This window comes from Dermacentor andersoni, chromosome 11 (assembly GCF_023375885.2).
Source record: "Dermacentor andersoni chromosome 11, qqDerAnde1_hic_scaffold, whole genome shotgun sequence".
NCBI classification, from domain to species: domain Eukaryota; kingdom Metazoa; phylum Arthropoda; class Arachnida; order Ixodida; family Ixodidae; genus Dermacentor; species Dermacentor andersoni.
The window spans coordinates 61,248,585-61,272,948 of record NC_092824.1 but is presented as its reverse complement, the minus strand read 5'-3'; the positions used below and the strand labels follow the sequence as shown (position 1 = coordinate 61,272,948).

The 24,364-nt window shown below is 44.7% G+C and overlaps 1 protein-coding gene across 1 annotated transcript in view; it reads left to right on the top strand.

The window, feature by feature from the left end:
- Nucleotides 1-7,139: 7,139 nt before the first annotated feature.
- The window catches only part of LOC126517520 (neprilysin-1-like), a 65,805-nt gene continuing 48,580 nt past the window's right edge, over nucleotides 7,140-24,364 (top strand). Inside the window, exons 1-4 of the mRNA XM_050167256.3 lie at nucleotides 7,140-7,351; nucleotides 14,915-15,057; nucleotides 20,389-20,439; nucleotides 23,001-23,162. Of these exons, the coding sequence (XP_050023213.2) occupies nucleotides 14,967-15,057; nucleotides 20,389-20,439; nucleotides 23,001-23,162 (304 nt within the window). The 5' untranslated portion in view covers nucleotides 7,140-7,351; nucleotides 14,915-14,966. The remainder of the gene's footprint in view (nucleotides 7,352-14,914; nucleotides 15,058-20,388; nucleotides 20,440-23,000; nucleotides 23,163-24,364) is intronic.

The following is a 24,364-nucleotide window of genomic DNA, read 5'->3' as shown; positions in this document are numbered from 1 at the left end:
ATCAGCCTTTGCAATTTTGTTGGGGGTGATTGCACGGTGGCTTTGGCCCGGTCTTGGATCGTCTTTGCAATTTTTATGCCCTTCTTTGAACCGTTTGCTCCAACGCTTCACAGTGGCCAATGAAATGCAATGTTCAACATACGCGGCAGCCATACGGCAACTAATTTCTTTCTGTTAAACACCTTCAGCTGTCAAAACCTTCACCGCACCATGCATGCTGCTCAACTTCTGGAGAGTGCATTACGTCACGCAATCATGTTAAACCATCATGTTAAATCATGTCAAAATGTTATGAGAACATTAGGAACATTTATCCTCAAACCTGCGTGTCATTTTTGTAAATGAGAGATGCCTGTGTGCTACGCGCGTGCCTCGCATATAATGAACCGAACCATTATTGCGCGGGGTGGGTAGGCTCACTTTCATTTGACTCGTCCTCGTACATTATAAATGCGAAGATACAATAGAAAATACAAATGCGAAGATACAGCTTGATAAAGGGCAAGACAGTGTCACTGGAAACAAAGTTCACTGCACGTATACACAAAACCTCGCAATAATATATTTCAATGTACGTATAAGTCGCCAATAAATCTACGTATCTACGAAAAAGTCACTGCATATTATGCGCCAAACAAGGGAAATAAATATGTTGCTCAATCACAGATGCACATAATCCTAGATCCCGCCCACACTCCATCCACTCCTCCCAATGTATCGCGTGCGACGGAAGGCGGCGCGTTTCCTTCCCGCTTCTCTCCTTTGCGCACACAAGAGTGAGCCACCATTGTCGACAGTCGCACATACAGCATGCGGCGCGCGGTCACGATGTTTTCGCCCTTGGACTTTATACAGAACATGAGGGCGACGACAGAAATCCGCCTGGATTGTCCATATAGTTGCTATGGCAATAATATATTAAGAGCGTCCAGCAACTGAAGTGTCCCGTGGCCCATTACTTTCCGCAAAAGAAGTAACAAAATCGAACTTTCACCATGCGACAATTCGCTGCGCCGCAACATGCTTTTTTTTTTCCTGTTTTGGGGCGGGGACACACAAAAAAAAAAAACGCGAAGGAAAGTATCTTGGCCACAATCGAATGCCTACTTTGGGCACCTAATGTGGCCACCGAAGGAGAAATGAGGAGGAATGAACGTTTACTCCGAGAACCAGCGAGAAAGCGTTCTTTCTTCGCCCTCTTGGTGGGCGGCTCTCTTAGTCCAGAAACCCGTTGGCTAATGCCGCAGCCGGGGCCCAGTCCACCAGACTTGGCTGGTCTTGCAGGCTCTGTGCCTTTAACATTGCCTCCCACGTTCCTTCGATCGCTTGTAGCGATTCCGAGGCATCATCTTGACTGTTTTCCTCGCGGTGTGAGCACACCAACACCATGTGTTGGAGGGCGTCTGGTACATCGCAATATTGGCATAGGTATTATAATTTGGTGGGGTGTATCCGGTGCATGATAATTCCATGGACACATCGAAGAAAACGTGAGACACTCGGTCAACCGAAAACCTTACGCATACTGCTCGGTATCCCGCACCGGCAAGACACCACTTTCCGGAGAGGTTGCGTTCCATGCGCTCCAGCGAACGCGTTGCAATCCGTCGAGTCCCCACAGTGATGGCGGCGAGCGACCATTGTTTCTTTTTCTCGCCTGCTAGCCAGAAAGCGTCCGAAACTCTGCCAGGCGAAAACCCACTCGGCCAGAGAAAACCGAACGCTCACCAAAGTGCGCCGTGCGGTGGTCGGGACAACACGAGAAAAGCGCATGCGCTCTGGTTGGCTATGGCAGCTCGTGGGTAGGGTAGCGAGAACGAAAAAAAAAAAAAATGAAGAGGCTCAATGTGTCCTCGCGAATAAAAGTCAACGTACTAAAAATAAATAAGAACATAGTTACCCTTGCTGGATTTATTGTCTTCACATGGATGCTCTGGCGTAGGTAAAAAAAAAAAAGGCGGATAATTTTTTGTGTGACGTAACGGTGCAAATGAACCACCGCAACGCTTCGTCTCATCGGACCTCGCTGCGTGCTTTGGCAACTTGTGTGATAGTGTGTTGAATGGTCTTGTCTCGCTGTATGTTCCGATGTACGACTTTAGAACAGTCAATCACCTTTGGCGTCAAATGTTTATACCAACAATAAACCCCCAAAGTTCCGCAATTGAAAATGTAAAGCACCACTTTGGAAGTGCCAATGCACCTTTCGCATAAAAAATTTATGAGAACTTTATACCCATATAGTTTCGGAATTGACATCCATGCGCTCCGTAGGTTCCGCAGACTCCGCGAGATGCCGCGGCGACCCAGTTCGCCATCAAAACACCCTTGAAACTTTGTGCTCGGATGGGGCTGCTTGCGTTATGTGACTCCCGGTGCATGGGCGTTGCCGCGATATCCAGCCCGAGTTCGCAATATTCGCGGTGAAATGTTTTTTCGAGTGTGAAAAATACATTTTATACAAAATCCAGAATGATTTCCAATGCCGGTGGTTGCTTTGGTCGGCGGTGCATGGACAGCACGAGAAATTTCGCCCCCCCCCCCCCCCCCCCCTGGCTACGCCCCTGGCAGCAAGCACAGACGCGAGGAAGATTTCTGCTACGGCGCCGGGACTGCGCGATGTTCGGTGAGTAGCAGAAAACGAGCACTGCTAATGTCATGATGCTTTATGAAGGTCTATGAATTTGTTGATACTAGATGCTGGCAAGTTCACTGGAATGGAAAGGGAGCGGTAAGAAGCGAAATAAAAAAAAAATGTCAGGGTATATGGTCATGTTAGTGTTATGAATTAATGCACTAGATTACGAAAAAGAAGCAGAGGCAAATCGCACGCTGAGAAGACCGATAAACATACAGTGCGACGCAACTTGAGAAGTAATATTCAAACCTCCAAGAATTTAGAAGACAAAAAAAAAAAAAAAGATTGAATCGTCCCGACGGCACATCACAGTCGCCGTAGTCGTCGAAGTCTCTATAACGAAGTTAATTTTGAACAGTTCTGATAGCGTCCACGCAACATTGGTTGCCAGTGTGCTGTCAAATGCTCATATGCTGCGGCCTAAAGCTCGCAGCACGGTGCGAAAACGCGCTCACAGCGAAAGCAAAACATTGTGCGCGGACATGCATGCAGACGCGCAGTCAGTCGCTGCGAACCCGTGCGATCGCTGCATTGAAGCTTCACTCTGTTATGCCCCATTTGGTTATACAGACAGCCCACTATAAGAACCTATTTCACATAGTTTACTCTCAGCGTTTGCCTACCCTTCACGCAAGAAGGCGGTTCGGGAGACTCCATCGCGGCGACCGTGCACAGTGGCGTTCACTGTACGTATTCGATAAAGAGATAGCTTCTGTAAACGATTCTGCGCTTTCATTTCGCCCAAGATTATTATATTGACAGTCAGAAACTTCCCTCGTTTTGAGAGTACCTACATACATGTCCAGGAGGGCTGCCGCGTGGCGTTTTTATTGAGCGCCGTAAGCGAAACCTATGAGGAGCGCGCCGCGTGATCCCTCATACTACGCAAGTGAGGCGCTTCCGACAGATGGCGACTCCCTTACTCCTCGCCGCCAATATATGTTCTGTATCTTTCCGAAAATAAGATAGTTGTGAGTAAGCGCTCGTGTGACCCCTTTCATTGTGTCGTTGTCAATTGTGCGCGCTAAATACTTTACTATGAATTCGTACCAACTCGCCCAACTACCAGTTCTGCTACTCTGCTTGCTCCCGTTCAGGGCCTGCAGTACGAAATAAATAAATAAATAAATATTACGCCGCTCACAGCATCAATGAGTAGAAAATTCTCGCATGCTAAACTCCCGTCCCCTTCCTACCCGTTACTTGGCATATCGGATCACAAAAATATAGTTATTCTTAAAAGCCATGTGAGCCCCGCTTTTCATGGCTCAACTAAATCGTTTCGCGACTACAGGTGCGCGGATGATGAAAGTGTAGCACAGTATTTTGAACTTAAATACGACAGAGTTTGCAGTTAGTATAACAACGACCAGTCTAGTGCGCATTGCACACAGTCTGGTTCCTAATCTGTAGTGCATGACTTGTATGCAAAAATACGTACCTCGCAAGCAGAAGGCAAGCAACTGAGGCAGTAGGCCTAGGCTGGCAAGAGAAATCCTACAGCAAAAGGGCCGAGCAAAACGGCGATTGCGTGCACAAACAGGTATAGGGCACAATTGAGTTTCCTTACTTCGTAGTCAGCTGTGTACATAAGTTAAACCATATATACATTGTTTGTTGAATGTAGAAATGCCTTTTTTCACTAGCAGTACCAGAAAATGCTTGGCTGCACTTGACGCGAAGCAAAGAATATGCGTGTAAAATACGGATCGAGAACACGGACATCTCTGATGCTTCAGACATGGCTGTTGCATTTAACCCAGCACTTCTCGGGTTTCGTTTAGCATAACTGTGGTTGCGAAATTCGTTGAAAGTATAGCATTGAAGTGTCTAATTTAGTTATAACAGAACAGGGCTTTTTTATCTTATTGCTTAACTTGGATACAAAAGAAATCCCCGGGACCGTACGATATCCTTGATATTTATTATTATTTTTTGCTAACTTTAGATACGCTGAATGATGCTCCAAATAACTCTATATTAGATACAAAGCAAACCTCCGCGGCGTAGAGCTTTCTACTTAGTGGATACTGGCAGAAGTGCTCACCATTCACAAATCAAGTAGTAAACTGCGTGTCAACAATTACAAACTAATATTTCTACTATGTAGTACATGCTGCAAGGTATTGGAGCACTTTATTTTTAAACAGTTACGTTCGTACGTCGAAACAACTACTTCTTTTTTCAGAAGGTTAGCAAGAGTTTCGCCTCGCATCGTAAACGCCTGCGTAGCTTGTACACACATAATTAATGGCTTCGCGGTAATATTTCATAAACGCTACCAAGTTAATGCTATCTTTATCCAGCCTGAGAATGCATTTGACCAGCTAGGTCATAGTAGAGTAAAAGTAAAGCTGTGTCAAAGTATGCAGAATGATAAAAACATACTGGCTAGATTCGTAGCTTTCAGGTCGATATCAGCTAGTCCAAATTGATACAGCTAAACCCGCTTTAACGCCAGTTCTTTGTGGGTTTCCCCAGGGCTCCATCTTGGGCTTTGCTTTATTTCTTATTTGTCTTAGCAGTTTGTCTTTGTATCTCCCCTGTGCGCAGCCGTTCATTCGCCGACGACTGCGTTGTTTACCTAGGCGTAGAGTCAGAATGCAATCAACTAATTCTTCACGAGTTCTCATAAGCTGTCTGCAACTGGTTTCGCTCATGGGATATGACCCTGAATAAATCCAAACGCATTCACACCAGTTAGACAGGCCGAAGAGAAACAAATCCGTCAGTTTAAATATATTTGAGTTGTTATTATTGAAAGCTAACTCGAAGCACCGATGTGGACCACATAGTGTAGGCAGCAATTAAAGAAAATGCACTTGGTGAAGCCTCAATTTAAGTGTTCAACAAGCAAGACAAAATTCGCCGCATACTCTTTACTTTTACGACAGCCTCTCGTGTATGCAGATATCGCTTGGGACCTCCCCACGTACTAAGAGGTATTTTAACCACATTGAAACAATGTGGAACAAAGCGCTTTTGTTCATTTACAATAAATGCGACAGATACGCCTCAATAACAGAAGTACGCAATCGCTCCGGGCTGACCACTCTTGAATGTCGCCGTAAGATGCGCCACTTAAGGATGCATTTTAGTATAGTCAACAATTTAACCGGAACATACCCTTACCCATACGTGCTAGTCAACGCAAGAACAACGCGTAGTAAGCGTGAACTTTGCTAATGCCACAAAACAACAACAGCAACAACAAATATGTACCGCTATTCGTTCTTTCCTAGAATAACCGCCGAATGGAACCTGCTCCACGTGACGTCAGTGACGTCACTGGTTCTTCATTTTCGTCCACTGCGTTGTTATCCATGCAAAGTGAACACGTTTAGGTGGCAAAGTTCCTTATCGTCGTGTTCGAATGTTCTTGTAGTTTTTTTTTTCTTTTCTTTCGTTTAGCAGTCAACTGCTTTAAAAAAATATGTTATACTTCCAGCTTGTTTCTTGCAACTTGTCATTCGCTTTTTCCATTTTTGGCTCTCTCTCTCTCTCTCGTCGTCTTTTCGTTGTGCTCAAAGTGGCACAATTAAATGTTTCGACGATGACCGTCGACGCCTCTCTCGCCAAATGTATCGCGAGTCAATGCTGCTCGCGGTGGGAAAAAAGCGGCAGCTTTTCGAATGCTCCGGCTCGCGAGCGAAACCTCGTCGGCAAAATGTGCCACGCATTTACGCGCCAACTTCGCAGATGCTCCAAAACGCGAGAACAGTCGCGATGACACCGAAAGAGACGGTAGAGCCGTCGTTCGAGCAGCGCCCGCAACAACTTAAGATTGTGATCATTCTGACGACACTGACGATTGAGGCGTCGTTCGTCTAAATCTGGCGTACCCCTGAATTGTTTTTGGTTCTGACAGCCCCGACGAGAGTGATTTTGACGGGTTCTTTAGGATTGACTACTCGTTGCATATAGACTATGCTGGTTTGCAACACAACATTTGCTTCTCTGCTGTACACCGGTTCGTCTCTGTCGAATGCGTAACGAGTGCGGACGATAATTTAGAACATACGGTACATCACCCCGCTTTGGCTGAAAAATAGGCAGCTGGCAGTATCATCTGAATAAGCAAGTGACGTCTGAAAGTAAGGTGACACTCAGATGAAAGTAAGAGTAAGAGTACATAAGGACGGAAAAGGAGATGACTTGCGGCCCGGTAAGAAAGTAACTCACGCGCTGTATAGGAATCGAGAGAGCGCCACACTTCACAAAGAAAGAAAAATCGTGCCGCCAGCGGGGCCAAAGAACGTTCACCCGTGACAGCGCAATGAGAGGGCCGATTTTTTTCGTAACGCTAATGGCAGTGCGCACATGTACGTACTAGTTGCGATGGCCCCGCTCGGCGACGCGATACCTGAAGACTATAAATTGCAACTCCGTAGCTTCTTTTTGACGGTGGGAACCTCCCCCCCCCCTCGGTGGGGGGGGGGGGGGGGGGGCGTCAAAGAGGAGCAGGTGCACAGACGCGCGTGTTTGGCGGGTCTGTATAAAATAAACAGGCCATTACACGCCACCGGAGTTGCTTCGAAGCTTTATTGCCCCGCTCCTCGTCGGGACGAATCCTCGATCTGCACGATCTTTTTTTTTTTTTAGTTTCTTTATTCGAAGCGAGGGAATACGTCATCGCGCTCCCAGCTGACGGGTCGAAGCCGGGGCGAGACCAAAAGGCCTTAAAAATTTTGAGACCGTTCGCAACCACGAAAGGTAGGCGAAGTGTTCTATATAACGCGGTCGGACACTGTATTTCGGATGTGGGGACACGATTTGGCTCCTGCGTTTGCGTGTAGAAACTGCGGCAATTTAATACAGCAGCAGAAATGCAGAAATTCCCATACACTGGTGGTATTGAGTTATTTTTTTTTATGGCAGTATATTTGTTCGCTAGGACTTCCTCCAACTTCGCTCGTTGCGGATACACGGCGTGGTGGTGCTAAGAATGGGGTCGCGTGTTCGAACACCAGTTGCGGCGTTATAATTTCGATTGCAGCTGAGTGCGAAATTACTGTTGTAATTCTACCAAAGCGCACGTAAGGAACAGCACGGGATCTAAATTGTTTCTGAGCACTCCGCTACGATCTAACTAATAGGCAAGTCGTTGCTTTCGCGCAATAAACAAATTAAAGCCAATTCACGAATCACTCTTTTCCAGCGGCAATAGAGTCGCGAACTTGAACAGCCGCGTCTCCAAAACTTGATGCGCTTGTACTTTGAGCTCACGATTTCGATTCGTATCGCCAATAGAAATAAGCATACGCAAACTGAGCATGGCCGCGACTCACGGGGTGATCATATTTTAAGGTTTCACGGGATAAACAAATAAATCGCCTGTGGCAGATCGTATAATTGTTGTCATTGAGCTGGATTTTTATAAAGGGCGTACATTATTAGCACGATAAATTTTCAAACATGTATTCAAATTGTTCACCAAATAGACTAATTAAATGCTTAATTACTTTATGCCACACACTGCAATTTACGCTTAAAATTAATTTTCAGGACTACGCCAGTTTCGAGACATCATTTTCCGAAGTGCGGGACGAAATAGATATGAGTTCCAGTTACTTTTGTGTTTCAAGACATAAAACAGCATTTTGTTACAAAAAGTAAGTGGGAAAAGTGCATTTTCTTACGGTGAATTTGATGGCACATATCTACAAACTGATGTCATTCTGGAAATTCATTCCGAGTCAATATGCCTCGCAAGCTCACCGGCTACAATTCGTAAATTAGAATATGTGCCGTAAAGTAATCAATGAACAAGTCAATTAGTGAGTTTTCGTTAATTTGTTGAACATGTGTTTTGGTTTCTCATGTAAGTAATGTCCGCCCCTCTGAATAATCCAGCTCAAGACTAGAATTATGTTATCTGCACGAGGCTCCTTTAAAAAAATTCCTTAAAGCTTAAAAAATGATCACCCCATATAAATTGAGTTTGAGCGCGCGGCGTTGAAAAGTCTGAAATGAAATGTGTTGCCATTTTCATACTTGCTGCTTCTAGCATGTGTAATCGTATACGGGAACCTTGACCTGCCAGTTAACGCAACATCTATTCTGATTTATTTCACAAGCAGGGATAAAATAACTCTAGAAAAATAAAAGAAACAATAAATGTGCATAAGACCATCCAAACTTAACATGGCTCTACTGTTGCTCGAAATTCTATGTAGCCATGCAATAATCACCATTCTTTTAAAGCGTCTGCTAACGTGAAAACAACTTTCCATGGGTCTGCATTCTGATACGTAATCTGAAAGCGTGGATACGCTATGCACGTGCTAACGTTACCTTCAGAAGACGTGTCCAGGATGGGGAGGGGGGTGGGGGTGTGAATTTTTTTTAAATGCAAGTCGAGGAAATGAACACTGGTGGCATAGCTGTGGACCAAATCGAGCTTTTCGGACACGAGGCCCAACATAGGGTGTGCTTGTACATGACGGGGCCTTGTCACTTCGGCCAGGCGCTCGTCAGTCATCGTGGTACCTTCAGCATACCAGAGCATGTCAGTGCCAATGTGTTCTGAAATCCGTATGGATCTCTATTGAGAAGACGTCAGTGAGGCTTTGTCGAGAATGACGTGTGCGCGCTGCAGTTGCTTGTCTCATTTTGTTTTTGGAAGTTATCTCAGGTGAGTGAAATGAAAATGGTGCATAACTCGCGCCGCAGCACAAGTCGTTCACGGCAATAGGCGCGCGAGTAATTGGGAGATGAAATGAGAAGGATGGGAGTAAAACGTATTGCATCTTAAAAGCAATTATCTAAGCCGTCGCTGGAAAAGTTCCATACCTTCTTTGTCTACATTTTAAGCACTTTGAACTATTGATGAACTATGGAACTATTTGAACTATTGAACTATTGAACTATTTGAACTATTGACTTCTGTGGTGTTTTCATTCGGCTAATAGCAGCCTCGACGTGCTAAGCTGTTGGAAAAGTAGCACGCACACGTTTTCTAGTAGCTTCAAGGTCATTCACGGCAGTGTTTCCTTTGCTGTAGGGTTTAAAAAAAGAGCAAAACGATTACGAGAATTTTGTAGCCATGTGGCATGCCAGAACCGGAGAACACGAAACAGAGCCGGCGAAACCGAACAAAATGACTAGAAATAACCACTTGAAGATCGCGTGGCGTAATCACGTGCTTAAGACACGTTATCTGTAGTTATTTTGGGATGTAGTTTATCCGTTCTTTTAGAATTTTGTGATACCCGGCTCTAATGTAGCAATTACCTTTCCATTCTTAAATATCTAAAATAAATAAACAAACAAATAGAATGCCTTGTCATCATTAGGGCTACCGTAAAGTTTCATCCTTAACTATATGGTAGGCCCTTCAAAGTCGTGTGGGACCATCAGGCATTGTGCTGGCTGGCAAATTTAAAAGACCCTTCAGGGCGCCTACCTCGGTTAGATTGCAAGAATCTGACGTCACCGTGGTCTACAAGTCCGGATGGAAACCGGACTTGTAGGCTACGGCCATGGCGGGAATTGCGGTGTTACGGGTCCCAGGCGAGGGTGCGGAGGTTGACCTTGACGGCGGGTGACGGCAGCGTAGGTCATCGCTTCCAGCACGAGAGGCGGCAATTCGAATTGCACTTCGAAAGCTCCAAGAGTCCGTTGAAGTTCGCCCTTGACCATGTCAGCGACCGAGGCCTCTTTAGGTTGCGACGAAGGTAACATCTTGCACAGTTCTTCGCGCACAATGACCCCTGATGGCGACTTGGAGGTCGTCGGAGTCCAGTGCTTGGATTTCGCACTGCGACGTGAGCACTTGGCGGATATGTTGCCTAGTGCGAATTTCCAGAGTTTTCTCAATCGTCGTCGCCTCTGTCAAAAGTTACAGTGACGTTTCACTTCGTGAACGTGGGTGACGCGCAAGCGTATGGATGCTACAGCGCACTCGAAGCTATCAGCCCTCGGTGCGCCTAGACACCTAAGCTCTGTCCGCGTAGCAGATCGCTTTCAATATGGGGCTCGCGCTGGCGCGCCATACGCAGCAGCTACCTGAGTGGAACGCCAAGCGAATTGGATGACTACCGAAAGACCAACGAGATCACAGTTACTGGCCGGGGTGTGCCCCAAGCCAATATTGCGCTCCGCGGAAGCCGACGTTCCCGAATGCGTAACGAAGGTCATTAAGTCACGCAGATCTGGCTCGTTGCCGACCAACGTGCAAGTCCATCCAGTACTAGTCTGTCGTGCTCAGCGGCTCAGATCTTCTGGCCATTGTTCAGGCCGGTATTGAAGGCGAGTGTCCGGCCTACCTCGCTTCGGCCATCCTTCAAATTCGAAACCGGCTGCCCATGGCGCGCTGAGATGGACCCATAGCGGTAGTGTCAGCCTCGACACCTCAGTTGCCCCGAAAGGTGCAACCTGGCTGCCTCCGAGTGTGGCGAAAAATTTGGGCGTCCGAACGACGTGCCTCGTGGCGCGCGAGCCGAAGGAAACGCGGCTGTAGCAGCTGAAGGAAGGTTGCGAGATTTGCGTGGTTATTCCATGACCTCCGCGTCGCCTTCATGGAGGAGTGCAAGGCGAATCTGCGCCGCAGCACGTTCCTGGTGTTGGACGAAGCGGCTTCGAGAAGGAGCTTAGCGTCACTGCTTATAACGTACGACCCGGCCGCCAGACACTCGTTTGGCTGACGACGAGCACGCGAGAGGCGCGCCAACTCGCCGACGAGTTCGTGGAGGACTACGTCACCGTCAGCATCGGGACGAGCTAGCAATTACAGAACCGGCGCGTAGAGCACATCGTGTACGTTCGCGAGGAGGCCGAGACAGAAGACAGGCCAATCGCCCCTCTTCGAGCACATTCTGAAGGAGCAGCGTCACAGGGCCATGGTGTTCGTCGAGACTAAAGGAAGAGTGGATGTTCTCGTGTCGACAATGCGGCTCCAGGACTGGCCCGTCGTCGGCATCCACAGCAAGAAGACAGAGTGAGAGAGTGATTAGACGCTGGACACACTCCGCTTCGGCAAGGTGTTCATTTTTGGTGCGACCGAAGGGGCGGCGCGTGTCCAGCTGGACGCGAAAGGCGTCCACATCGTGGTCAACTACGGCTACCCGAGCAGCTCGGACCAGTATACACGCACCGAAACATTCACGCAGCTCAAGATGACGGGAAAGGCAGGGTCCACTGATAGCCGCAATGCCAAGGAGTTCATTTCTATTCTCCGAAATCCCGAGCGAGTGTTCCTGCAAGAGCTGTTTAAGGGCGAGAAGAAGACGGCACGAAAGTAGACGGTAGACTGCAGCAGTGCGAATTATGCAGAAGTTTAAGAAAGCTCGTCTAAGAAATCTGATGGCAATTTTCGCTCTGCATTGAAGGTTTCTCACTCCGCTTTCTTGACAGCGAGGCAATACTCTGATAGTTAAAATCTAGCTGACTCAGTCGTTTCTTTCGTTCTTGCACAAAAGCCTGCAAGGGACATAGTGCAAAGTCCCAAGAGTACCGCAGGATAGACGCTTTAGATTCGAGCTGTTGTAACGTGAGCCCGACACCTGTTCATTCACCACGCCTACGTGGCATTAACGGCACTCGGGTTTGCATCGACGTGATAGGTCTTATACGAGCGGCCTTGAGCGTACTGTTTCAACTTGCGCGATTTGTTGATTTTCTTTTTGCGGTTTAACGCAGGGACGACATATAAAAACAGAATGACTGTTACGTAATACGCGAAAAGAAGAGACCATGTTTGTTCTTGCTTGCTTTATTGATTCCTTGATGGGCTTTAACGCCGCCAACCGACAAACGAGTTACAAGAGAAGCGGTCGTTGAAGGGCTCGATATAAATGTTGACTAGCTGGGCTTCTTTAATATGCACCTGAAGCTCCTTTTTTTTGCACTGTGTTCAATCTAACCGAGGTCGCCGTGGATGGTAATCAAACCCGTCACCTCTGGCTCAGCAGCAGAATGCAATAGCTTCGTAGCCACTGCATCTGATTTCAAATCGGCGTTGGCAGCGATTCGTCGTCTTGCTGTGAACACGCGCTATGCAAATATGCTAGATGGGAGGGAGCTCATAGTCCAAAATGTACACAAAGCGGAGAAGCACAAACTTGATGACCTGTTCGAGGGATTGAATCTAGCTTTAGAGCTCCAGGTATCGACAGAGAGAGAGAGAGAGAGAGAGAGAGAGAGAGAGAGAGGCAGACAGAAATGAAAAAAATGCATAAAGGCAAGGAGGAAGACCTCAAGGCAAATTGGGTTTGCTACCCTTACGAGGCATGGGGAAAAATGAGATAGAAAAACATACGAATACACACCGTGCGCACGGGGAAAGAATCACAAATAATCTATCTATCTATCTATCTATCTATCTATCTATCTATCTATCTATCTATCTATCTATCTATCTATCTATCTATCTATCTATCTATCTATCTATCTATCTATCTATCTATCTATCTATCTATCTATCTATCTATCTATCTATCTATCTATCTATCTATCTATCTATCTATCTATCTATCTATCTATCTATCTATCTATCTATCTATCTATCTATCTATCTATCTATCTATCTATCTATCTATCTATCTATCTATCTATCTATCTATCTATCTATCTATCTATCTATCTATCTATCTATCTATCTATCTATCTATCTATCTATCTATCTATCTATCTATCTATCTATCTATCTATCTATCTATCTATCTATCTATCTATCTATCTATCTATCTATCTATCTATCTATCTATCTATCTATCTATCTATCTATCTATCTATCTATCTATCTATCTATCTATCTATCTATCTATCTATCTATCTATCTATCTATCTATCTATCTATCTATCTATCTATCTATCTATCTATCTATCTATCTATCTATCTATCTATCTATCTATCTATCTATCTATCTATCTATCTATCTATCTATCTATCTATCTATCTATCTATCTATCTATCTATCTATCTATCTATCTATCTATCTATCTATCTATCTATCTATCTATCTATCTATCTATCTATCTATCTATCTATCTATCTATCTATCTATCTATCTATCTATCTATCTATCTATCTATCTATCTATCTATCTATCTATCTATCTATCTATCTATCTATCTATCTATCTATCTATCTATCTATCTATCTATCTATCTATCTATCTATCTATCTATCTATCTATCTATCTATCTATCTATCTATCTATCTATCTATCTATCTATCTATCTATCTATCTATCTATCTATCTATCTATCTATCTATCTATCTATCTATCTATCTATCTATCTATCTATCTATCTATCTATCTATCTATCTATCTATCTATCTATCTATCTATCTATCTATCTATCTATCTATCTATCTATCTATCTATCTATCTATCTATCTATCTATCTATCTATCTATCTATCTATCTATCTATCTATCTATCTATCTATCTATCTATCTATCTATCTATCTATCTATCTATCTATCTATCTATCTATCTATCTATCTATCTATCTATCTATCTATCTATCTATCTATCTATCTATCTATCTATCTATCTATCTATCTATCTATCTATCTAATCTTACGCCGACACAGTGCTCTAAGTTGTGTATTAGCTCGCACCACTAGGTGTTGTGCTTCTGGTCGTGATGCTGTCGTGCTCGTTCGATCGTCATCATTCGAGCTTCGTCGTCCGGCTCTCGTCATGCCGTCGTCGTCTCGACATGGTTGTCATACAAACGTCGTTATCACAAGGCTAGATAGAGTTCTTTATGGAATTATGCTGCTGGATGCATGCCGTTTGCGAGTTCCGAGCTGTAGTGCCATTTCTTTTGCGTATTATCAATCAGCGCTATCATTTGCAGGAATGACCCACCAAGGTTGCTTCGTTGACTGACATTTTACTATTGCGGTGTAATAATTTTCTTTCAGTAAACATACAACGAGCCTAGATGGTATGTTTTGAAAATATTTTATGTCATGGAGGACTGTCTGGATATTCAAAGGCGGCGGTGACGCCATTCGTGTTTTATGATGGTGCAAATAAGCGCCCCATGGCAAGTTTCAGTTTTGATTACGCTGCAAAGAAAACAACAACAACAACGTAAATGCAACCACCACAGGACGTATATGACCAGCTTTTTCGCTGTGTCCTACTCCTGTGGCATAGCCTGTACGCAACTTAAACCAACTTGGCAAACGTGACCTTTTTATTTTGTTGCTCCAAAAGGGCGATTTACTGATCTAGCCTGATCCAACGCGTCTATTTAATGCATGCAGTGCGCATTTGCAATAACGTCTCTGATAAAAATGCACGCTTCCTTCGGCAGGCCGCATGTGGACGTGCTCCTACAGGCTGTCCAAGTTGGTGGCTCCCTTGAGATGACGTCATCCCTGTTGAGTAGCATTGTGTTGCTTGGTTTCGCACGGGTAGCTGTCACAGACTATTCTGCGGAAGAATGGTCGGCCCGAGGTAAGAAGCCTTTTTTTCTTTTTTTTCTTTTTTTACATTCTGTGCCGTTCGCGAGAAGGTTGGTGCTCGCTGACCGTCCTGTCTGTTACGGGACGCAGTAGCGGGTTCAATTCGTTGGTGGTCGCTGCGGCCGCATTCATATGGTGACAGTACAAAAAACGCTTGTGTATACACAGCTTTGGGAGCACAGTGAAAATTCCCCGAAGGACAAAACATTTGTTTGCAGAACGACGCTTTTTGGGTGTTTCCCTGGCGTTTCCTTGATATGATGTTATATCAATCAATCAATCAATCAATCAATCAATCAATCAATCAATCAATCAATCAATCAATCAATCAATCAATCAATCAATCTTCGTATCAATGAATCAGTTTATCGATGAACCAATCATTCAACCATTACATAATATTCGCGAGCTCGCAGAAGGAAAATGAAAAAAATTGGCTGAAGGCTTAGCTTGGTAAAGCCTGGAAGATTGCGAAAGCAATACCCTTGGCTGCGCCTTGGTTCGGCTGATGGTGTGGACATGGTTGCCCTTTGTTAAACTTATGGCTATACATCATCCAACATAGCGCAAGGCAGCGCACCGACCACTGCGAGGAGCCGAGCTGTAGCCCCATTTATCATCCTAGCGTGACGTCACACCAGCGAGCGCCCTCTCTCGGTAGCGCTGCAGCAGCGGCGCGCAAGGCTTCGCCTCCACCATCGATGCCGCGAGCTGGGGCCCCGTCTCTCGGTCTGGCGTGACGTCACACGGTCACGTGACGCGCAGCTGCGTAAGGAGGCGTCACGACCACCGATGGGCCGAAAGTGCGAGCAGTATTGCTTTCGCAATAAAAGAAGACCTATTACGTCCCAAAAGTGAATGAAAACAACCAGCTATACTCGGAGAAGCGTGCAAAGTACACTTTTCACGCACCTGTCAAAGTATTCTCTATAAGTATTTATTGATTTTTTAACGTCACTACGTGGGGTGCCCTGAGGGCATTATTGTAGTGGGTGTGCATTACAAGGAAAAAAATACGATGAAGGCTATAAACGCAATGCAAAAGTCGAACGTAAGTGTTGATAACAGTCGCGCGACACGTGTCCCTCAAGAAAAAAAAAAAAAACGGATACGAGATAAGAAGCCCACTGGGCGCAGGTTAACACTTCTGCCTCATGACAGCGTTTCGTGCAAATGTCGCTTGAGTAAGGCGGCAAACGACACATTGGACGGGGTAACAACAGTAATAGGTAAGTTGTTCCACTCACCTATCGTGTGTAGAAAAAAAAAATGACTGGAACACACTGGTGCGGTACTTATTTGGGAACTTGGAAATAATTCTAAATAAGTGTCGTGTATCAGGCTTTCCTCTATTAGAGAAACTCTATTAGAGAACCTCGCAACCAATCTTTGCGTCGATCCCTATGCCAGCATTTAGGCGATAGATGGCTGTCAAGAGGTATCTTGCAATGCTGATTCCATCTAGAACACATTTTTTAAATGCGAGAACACACAAACACACACGTGAGCGCGCACGCGCGAACGTTACAATGAACACTGAACTGTTACACTGAACGTTTTCAAAAGGTGCAGCTATGTATATATCTGGCGTCGTCCTGCTTCAGCCGCAATGACTTACGATAAGTAACGTTCTATAATATACCTGGTCCAAAAAGGCACTGTAAAGAACACTCGCGGTTTCGCCCGAAAGGCAACGTATTGATAGCGATAACGAAGTGTTAGACAACTACACGGATCAAGGTTCGTAGTATTACCGGCCGTGAAAGCTGCAGTAAACATTCGCTTACTAATTAAATTAATAAGCACAGTGTCACGCGCGCGCTGGCAAACATGAACAGGTAGAACTCGATCACCGCGGACACTTGATGTCACAACGCTGGCACGACGTATAGCGGCAGCAGAGGCGAGCCAACGCTACGTGCTGTCTCTCGCTCTAACGAGTATCCGAGACTTCGTTAGCCAACATCCAACATTGAGCGCGCGAAACCACAAACTCTTCACAGTCTTCTGAATTCTAATATAATACCATCATGAGGTATTCACGTTTGATAACGTAACACAGTCAAACTGCACAGAAACTTCTTTCGCCAACGTGATCAGCTCGCGTTGAAATTCTGCCTTGCGTGCTCGAACGCGTTGGCTGCGCAGATGGGATGGATGGATGGATATTATGAGCGTCCCCTTTGGAACGGGGCGGTGGGTTGCGCCACCAAGCTCTTGCTACTATACTGCTTAATATCTTACCTAGGTAGGATATTATGGGACTTGTACTGAGAAGCGCCCTCTATCGAAAACGATCAGCACATTGTGTCTGTCTCCATCGTTATGTCCCTGCTTTGCGTACTGATTTTGCCCATTCGTCAGGAAAAAATTAAGCAAAATTGTCTTTTAAGCGAGCTATATTTCACTTTTGCTTACGAAGAAACCATACCACAGGTAAAAGTTATTGTCGAACACGAGCGAGTCACACCAAATGAGATAAGAAATCAGGTGCTGTAAAAGTAGGTGCAGAAGACAGCCAAATGTACCGGCAGGGTAGCTGTGTGGGGCACGATGCGACTGGTGGTACTTATTGAAGTTAAGTTCACTTTTGGCACAAAAAAGAAAAAAAGAAGAAAGGAAATAAAGAAAGAAAGAGTAACAGAAACAAACTAGCACACAAGCCAGTTTCTTTGCCATCGAAATTTTTCTCGATCGCGTTTTAACAGACAACCTAATACAAGCTAACGTTATCGAGGTGTCAACCGCGGAGTTTCATTGATATGGTTGCAACAGTAGCTTCTGCAGCAATGTAGCTCAGAGGTGTGCGTAAATACAAAAGCTCAGGGTATTCGAAATGCGGAGTATGAAGGCTATTTTGCACCTTCATCGCATGTCATCGCATTCATTGCAAGTCGTAGTGACAGTACGGTATGAATAAATAAGTGGATAAGACACGTAATCGGTGCTGCACCCCTGCCCCATTAGCGTATAGGCACTTTGCAGAAGCCGCGTGCCCGACATTTCGGCCAGCAGGCCCATAGCCAAGGCTGTCTTCGTCTTCCGTTTTGTATTATTGAAATGAAAATAACAGAAAGAGATGTAGTCACCCGGTAATGGTGATGGCTACACAATGTCGCATAGCAGAAACAACAATATAAACATGTATATGTAGTAAAATATGAAAGAAAACCACGTCATAGGGCCAGAAATCCACACCACACAGAGTCCTGCACACCCACGGACGTTAAATATAAAAGGCAAAGGCGAGTAGCACCACAATGAGTTTGTATTCTTGCATTATAGTCGATGTGTGTCGGTACTACAGCTCGAACCACGGCTGCAGTTCCTACAGAACGTGTGCGAGTATATCTCTGGAAAAAATGTAAATGCAAAGGCTCGTTGCATTTCGTGCGCGTGAGAACACGGAATACACAGGATGTAAAGCTTAGATAATTGCGCACAGCGAAGATGAAGAAAGCAACGCGTAGAGAGAGAGAGAAAGGAAAGGGGAAAGGCAGGGAGGTTAACCAGAGAAAAAGATCCGGTTGGCTACCCTACGCTGGGGAGAGAGGGGAGGGGGGAGGTAAAGTGGTAAAAAAGTAGAGATAAGGAAAGGAAGGAGAATAGACACACAATCACAGTCGGTCACTGTCACTGAATACTGTCATCGCACAGCACAGTGACACTTGAAGCACTGTCAACAAGCAACGCGTAGGGCGCGGGACATAGCATTCGGGTTGAAGCATCACGTTGGCTCAAATCATTTAACGCGACAGCGTTAAGGGCCCCGTGTCACAGAAAATCTGGCGTCGGACGTCGTTTCCGCGAAAGGATGTTCGAACCACCCATACCCAGGCCCTCCTTGTGGCGCAAGGAAACCACTGAGCTAATTGAATCTCTCAAGCTAAAATACGTAAAAATATTGTAAAGTACGACTTAAAAACACCTACAGACGTGATAGCGTCGGATTGTAATTTGACTATGCGAGAAAACATAATTCTGTTACGCGAAGACTCAAAGAAACTCCTTTTCCAGCGTTTCTACCATTCACAGACCGGCCACGGCGCTCGCCATTCGCGCGCGCCGGCGCGTGAGCATCTTGGAGGCCACGGAGTGGCGCGCTTGGTTCCTTGCAATATCTCCAGATAGTGTTCGCCTCCGCCGCAGCGTGGCCCACGCAAGAGGCCGCGTTTCTACCAGAAAGCCCGCCTTCGTGCATAGCGTTCGCGCACAGCGTTTCCCGGTAAAGATTACGGTTGCATACGCTCCAGTGGCCCAGAAGCGTGAGAAGCAGTCAGTGATCTTTGAAGGCTGTCGCGTTCCACTCGTAAAGGCGAAGCTTAAGCGCCCTCCATCTTTTTGACGAACCGTTTGGAAGGTTGCACCCGAACACGCCAGTTCAACGGTTATCAGGAGAGAAGCTTAAAACTAATTCGACTGCCTAATCTAAATAAGCACCCTTGACGTCATAGCTCTCAGCTGTCATCCATTTAGGGGTGGGTCGGAATCTCGCTACTGTATGCGCGGGCGTATACGCTCGCTCCAAGTCCGGCTTTCCCAAACACATGGCCAAGATGGCGTCGCGTCCACGTGATCAATTATGGTGCCCTCTATAGCACGACATTGCAAAGTGTCTATACAGCCTTCGGCTGTTCAAAAACAAACAAACAAAAACGGAAGGCCAAGAAGGCTTTGCCGTCGCCGCGTCCACACTTTCTTGGGTGTCGGTTTATGCGTGGTAGATGTATAGCCCTGGTAGGGTGTTAGCCAGCACCATTTATGGCCACGGAAGTGGCTATCATTACCAGTGCTAAGTCTAGCACACACACGCGCAAATGTCGAAGAAAGTCGACGAATAGCCGCTGTCGCCCCAACTTAATTCGTGTCGATCACCCAACGCGTAGTGCTGGAAAAGTGGGTTCCTCTTGAACGCTTGGCAAGTTGTCCTTTCTCCCAGATTCATTACTTTTCCGCATTTTTCTCAACATCTCAATTAAGCGAACATTTAATTTGCACCATGCTTTCCTTCACTTCAGTGTCTGGTGGCTTCCAGTGGTTATAAACAACGAAAAGAAAATTGGAGGTTTGTTCCTCTCCGTTTTTGTAGCTCATAAGGTAGCGAGGGTCTCAGAACTGCCAGCCTCGAGTCCATGAGGTAGAATAAGAAATGTTTATTGGCGAGTCTGCCTGCTTCTAAGCTCACGTACAATCGTAGGCAACACTAAAATTGCCGTTGCGCGGAGTCTGCGCAGAACGGCCCAGAAATTTAACGAACGTTATGCTGGATCCTTTCGCTATGCTCGATGAGCGCTGCCACTAATTTTTTATCACACTGTTTCAGAAGCCACTCAAAAGCACTACGTCTGTAGGACTAAGGTATGCAGGCTCAAAGGTAAGAACGCTGTCACACGTAATCGATAAAATGTTTTTCTTTTTTCTTTTCTTTACAAACGTCGACGCGCAGTATAATCTTAGATTACATATTGAATCGCGCAATCTAATTGTTTTACCCTGAACGCGAAGAAGAAATTCTTGTTCATTCAGTGCGGCTGCTCTTCAGCTCTTCTAAATGCTTTCGTGTATTTTAGAACAGGTTTCTAGTAGGTAAAAAAATCGTCTATAAGGTTCTTGACATAAACAATCGGGCAGAATGTGTGATTTGCGGGTGATTATCTACGCTAATGTAATTCGCATTAAAGTGGTGGTACCTGTGCAATCTTGGGATGGAAAACTTATTATCGGTATATATATATAATGATAACGTTTATGTAATTCTGGAGTGTAAGACTGCCGACATGTTCATGAGCGACGAGGAGGCGCAAGTAACTCGGTGGTGATGAACCAAGTAAAATAATAATTTACTTCGGCAAGACTGGCACGATTCTTTTGTTCTTGTTGTAAATACATTTGTACACAGATATACTGTTACAACATGCGCCTTACAAGTGAGGTGCCAGTCATAGGTACGCATTACACACACATACATTGACTGTATGCCCAAGCTCACACACAGTCAACTTGGGCCACTCGGTATGAACTTGCTGCGGACTTGCCGAGCAGAAAGACGGGGTAAACTGGCTATGTGCCCGAACAGACGACTTGTTGCGAGTTGCTGTCGGACCTAGTAGACAACATGCGGCACTGGGTGTTTGCTCGAACAGACGACTTCGGTGATTTGTATGTGATGCTGGTATAAGCGCCGATGCTTAGACACTCGCTCGTAATGGATGCGCCGATGTGACAGAAGGGGTACGGCACCATAACTATGTTACGCCGATGGCGCCGCATCCTCAACAGACACCTCCGCCTCGAGCGCGGTCGCTTGATGGACAGGCGTTACAGCGAAGCTGCAGCCAGAATACTAGGGATAGTGGGTCTCGCTGCGGAGTTTCAACTTGGCTTTAGCAATTCCAAGAAGATATGCTATGTCGTGGTGTCATTTGGCATTGTGATTGGCAGTGACATTGCCATTTAGTGTCTGCTGATCTGCCCATAAGACTTCCTGATTCGCCGATGGGATGGGGACATGTAGCAGGTCGCACAAGAAAGCTATCGCTGACATTGGCGATCATCTTCGATGGTGTCTGCTGTAGTTTTATTGAAGAGAGGCGTAAAGATGATAGATAGATAGATAGATAGATAGATAGATAGATAGATAGATAGATAGATAGATAGATAGATAGATAGATAGATAGATAGATAGATAGATAGATAGATAGATAGATAGATAGATAGATAGATAGATAGATAGATAGATAGATAGATAGATAGATAGATAGATAGATAGATAGATAGATAGATAGATAGATAGATAGATAGATAGATAGATAGATAGATAGATAGATAGATAGATAGATAGATAGATAGATAGATAGATAGATAGATAGATAGATAGATAGATAGATAGATAGATAGATAGATAGATAGATAGATAGATAGATAGATAGATAGATAGATAGATAGATAGATAGATAGATAGATAGATAGATAGATAGATAGATAGATAGATAGATAGATAGATAGATAGATAGATAGATAGATAGATAGATAGATAGATAGATAGATAGATAGATAGATAGATAGATAGATAGATAGATAGATAGATAGATAGATAGATAGATAGATAGATAGATAGATAGATAGATAGATAGATAGATAGATAGATAGATAGATAGATAGATAGATAGATAGATAGATAGATAGATAGATAGATAGATAGATAGATAGATAGATAGATAGATAGATAGATAGATAGATAGATAGATAGATAGATAGATAGATAGATAGATAGATAGATAGATAGATAGATAGATAGATAGATAGATAGATAGATAGATAGATAGATAGATAGATAGATAGATAGATAGATAGATAGATAGTAATCGCATTAGTAGTTCTTAGCGTCTCGTGGACAGCGCGGGTTGGCGGACAGGCACATTCGGAAAGACAGAAAGAGTGGACAGTATCGTTCAACAGGCGCGTCTAGCCTCCGCTCTAACGGGGCTTTATTATGAACCTTTCTGGTACCTTCACTTCACTCATTTGCTTGTTTTGTAATAAATGCTGCATTATTGTCTGTTTAGAGAAAATTACGGAGTGTATATTATCGCGAACCGGGCAAGTAGACATTGGACGACAAAGAGCTACATTCAGCTGGTAACATTTTCAAATATGCATAAGCAATTAACTAATAATTTTACTTATTTATTGTCACTATATTGAAGGCCTACGGGACATCACAGATACTAGTGATATGGCATGATGAAGTTGCAGTGCCAATTTCTTAATGTTCCTACGTTCGGCTATACCGGGGATGGAGGCAGGCAGGTGTTCTCTTGTTTTTTTTTTCGCTTTTCGGAGGAAAACTTCTGCTTTGTCACCCTTGCCTTTGATTTTGCTGCAACCTTTGGCATGATCGCCCAGCTGCGTTTGTCTTTCGGGAATGACTTTCAGCGAACCTAATAAAGAAGGCCCTGAGCAGAACAGTGGAGCCATGCGACGACTTTTACGAATACGTGTGCAGCGGATGGAATAAGGCTCATCGCATTCCGAGCGACAGATCTACGTACGGGGCTTTTAAGGAAGTGGACGAAAAGCTCACCAAGGACCTGCGCGGTGAGAGTGACCTCGATATTGGCACGTGTACTTATTTATCATTTTCCCGAGTACTTCTCTTAACCCGCTAACAACGTAAAGGTAACTCACCGTAAGAGGCGCCTGCATGATTTGGCACTTACTCAAATGTTATTGTTAATTTCATCTGTTGCGTATGTTCTCGCCTAACATTCTGTAATGAGATTCTGTGGGCAACACAAATTGTGTAGTACTTTCTGGAAAGCAAGCGTGCACCAGCGATTACGCGGATCGTTCGCCGAGTAGTGTACAAAAGCCGACGATTCCGATCCGCAGACCAGATTTTCGGCGATCGCCGACTGTTTTGAAGTCACGCTTTTGACTGTGTGCCATCCTACGCCGTCATGACAACGTGACAATATTTTGAGTGCGACGTTAAGGAATCTCGGCGATTTACTGAGGCTCGGAGAAAAAGAAAGCCGAAGAGTGGCTGAAAGTGCATTCCGAACGCGACCCGAAATATTTGGGCGAGAAATAATAGCTAAAATAATCGATGAGATGAAGGAGTTTTGTGCTACTTTCAAATGCGCAAGTATATGAGCCAGAAGTAGCATGATGAACCACTCGTTTCACCGTAAGGATAGGGAGCTGTTATGAAGCTAATTTTTCTTGATAATTTTTGGCATAGCTGTAACTTCTCTTTTGTTGTATTAGCCAGTTACATCTTCCGCATATGTATTTACGTCACTTTTTAATTTCGTGGTTTTCGGTATGCATGTGCTTGTTTTTCTACGTATGCCACTCCTGCAAGAGCACCACATTGGGCTGAAAATATTATATAAATGAGCTCCCATTTCTACTTCTGAAAAAAAAAAAAATTATGCGTGTTTGTTTTTTAGTCGGTGTTGATTCGTTAACACGTGACACATGGCCACGAGGAAAATTCGCCATACTCCGGGGACTGAAATGATTAACGAATAGTCAGTTTGCAAAATACAATCAAAATATAAAGGATGAGAAATTACTCCAAAATTTTGAAAGTCAGCCAAATGCACGATAAATTGCGACTGAAATGCACTTTTACAGTAGAGAAAATATTCCCAGTAATCCAAACTGCGGGATTCTTCAGTGAACGTGTGAATTTGGGAAGTTGGCCGCAAATTGTTACTCTGGCAGCGGCCAGACTGTGCAGTTCCAAATAATAATAAATGATTAGCTATTTACTCTGGTATTTTTCTTTCGTC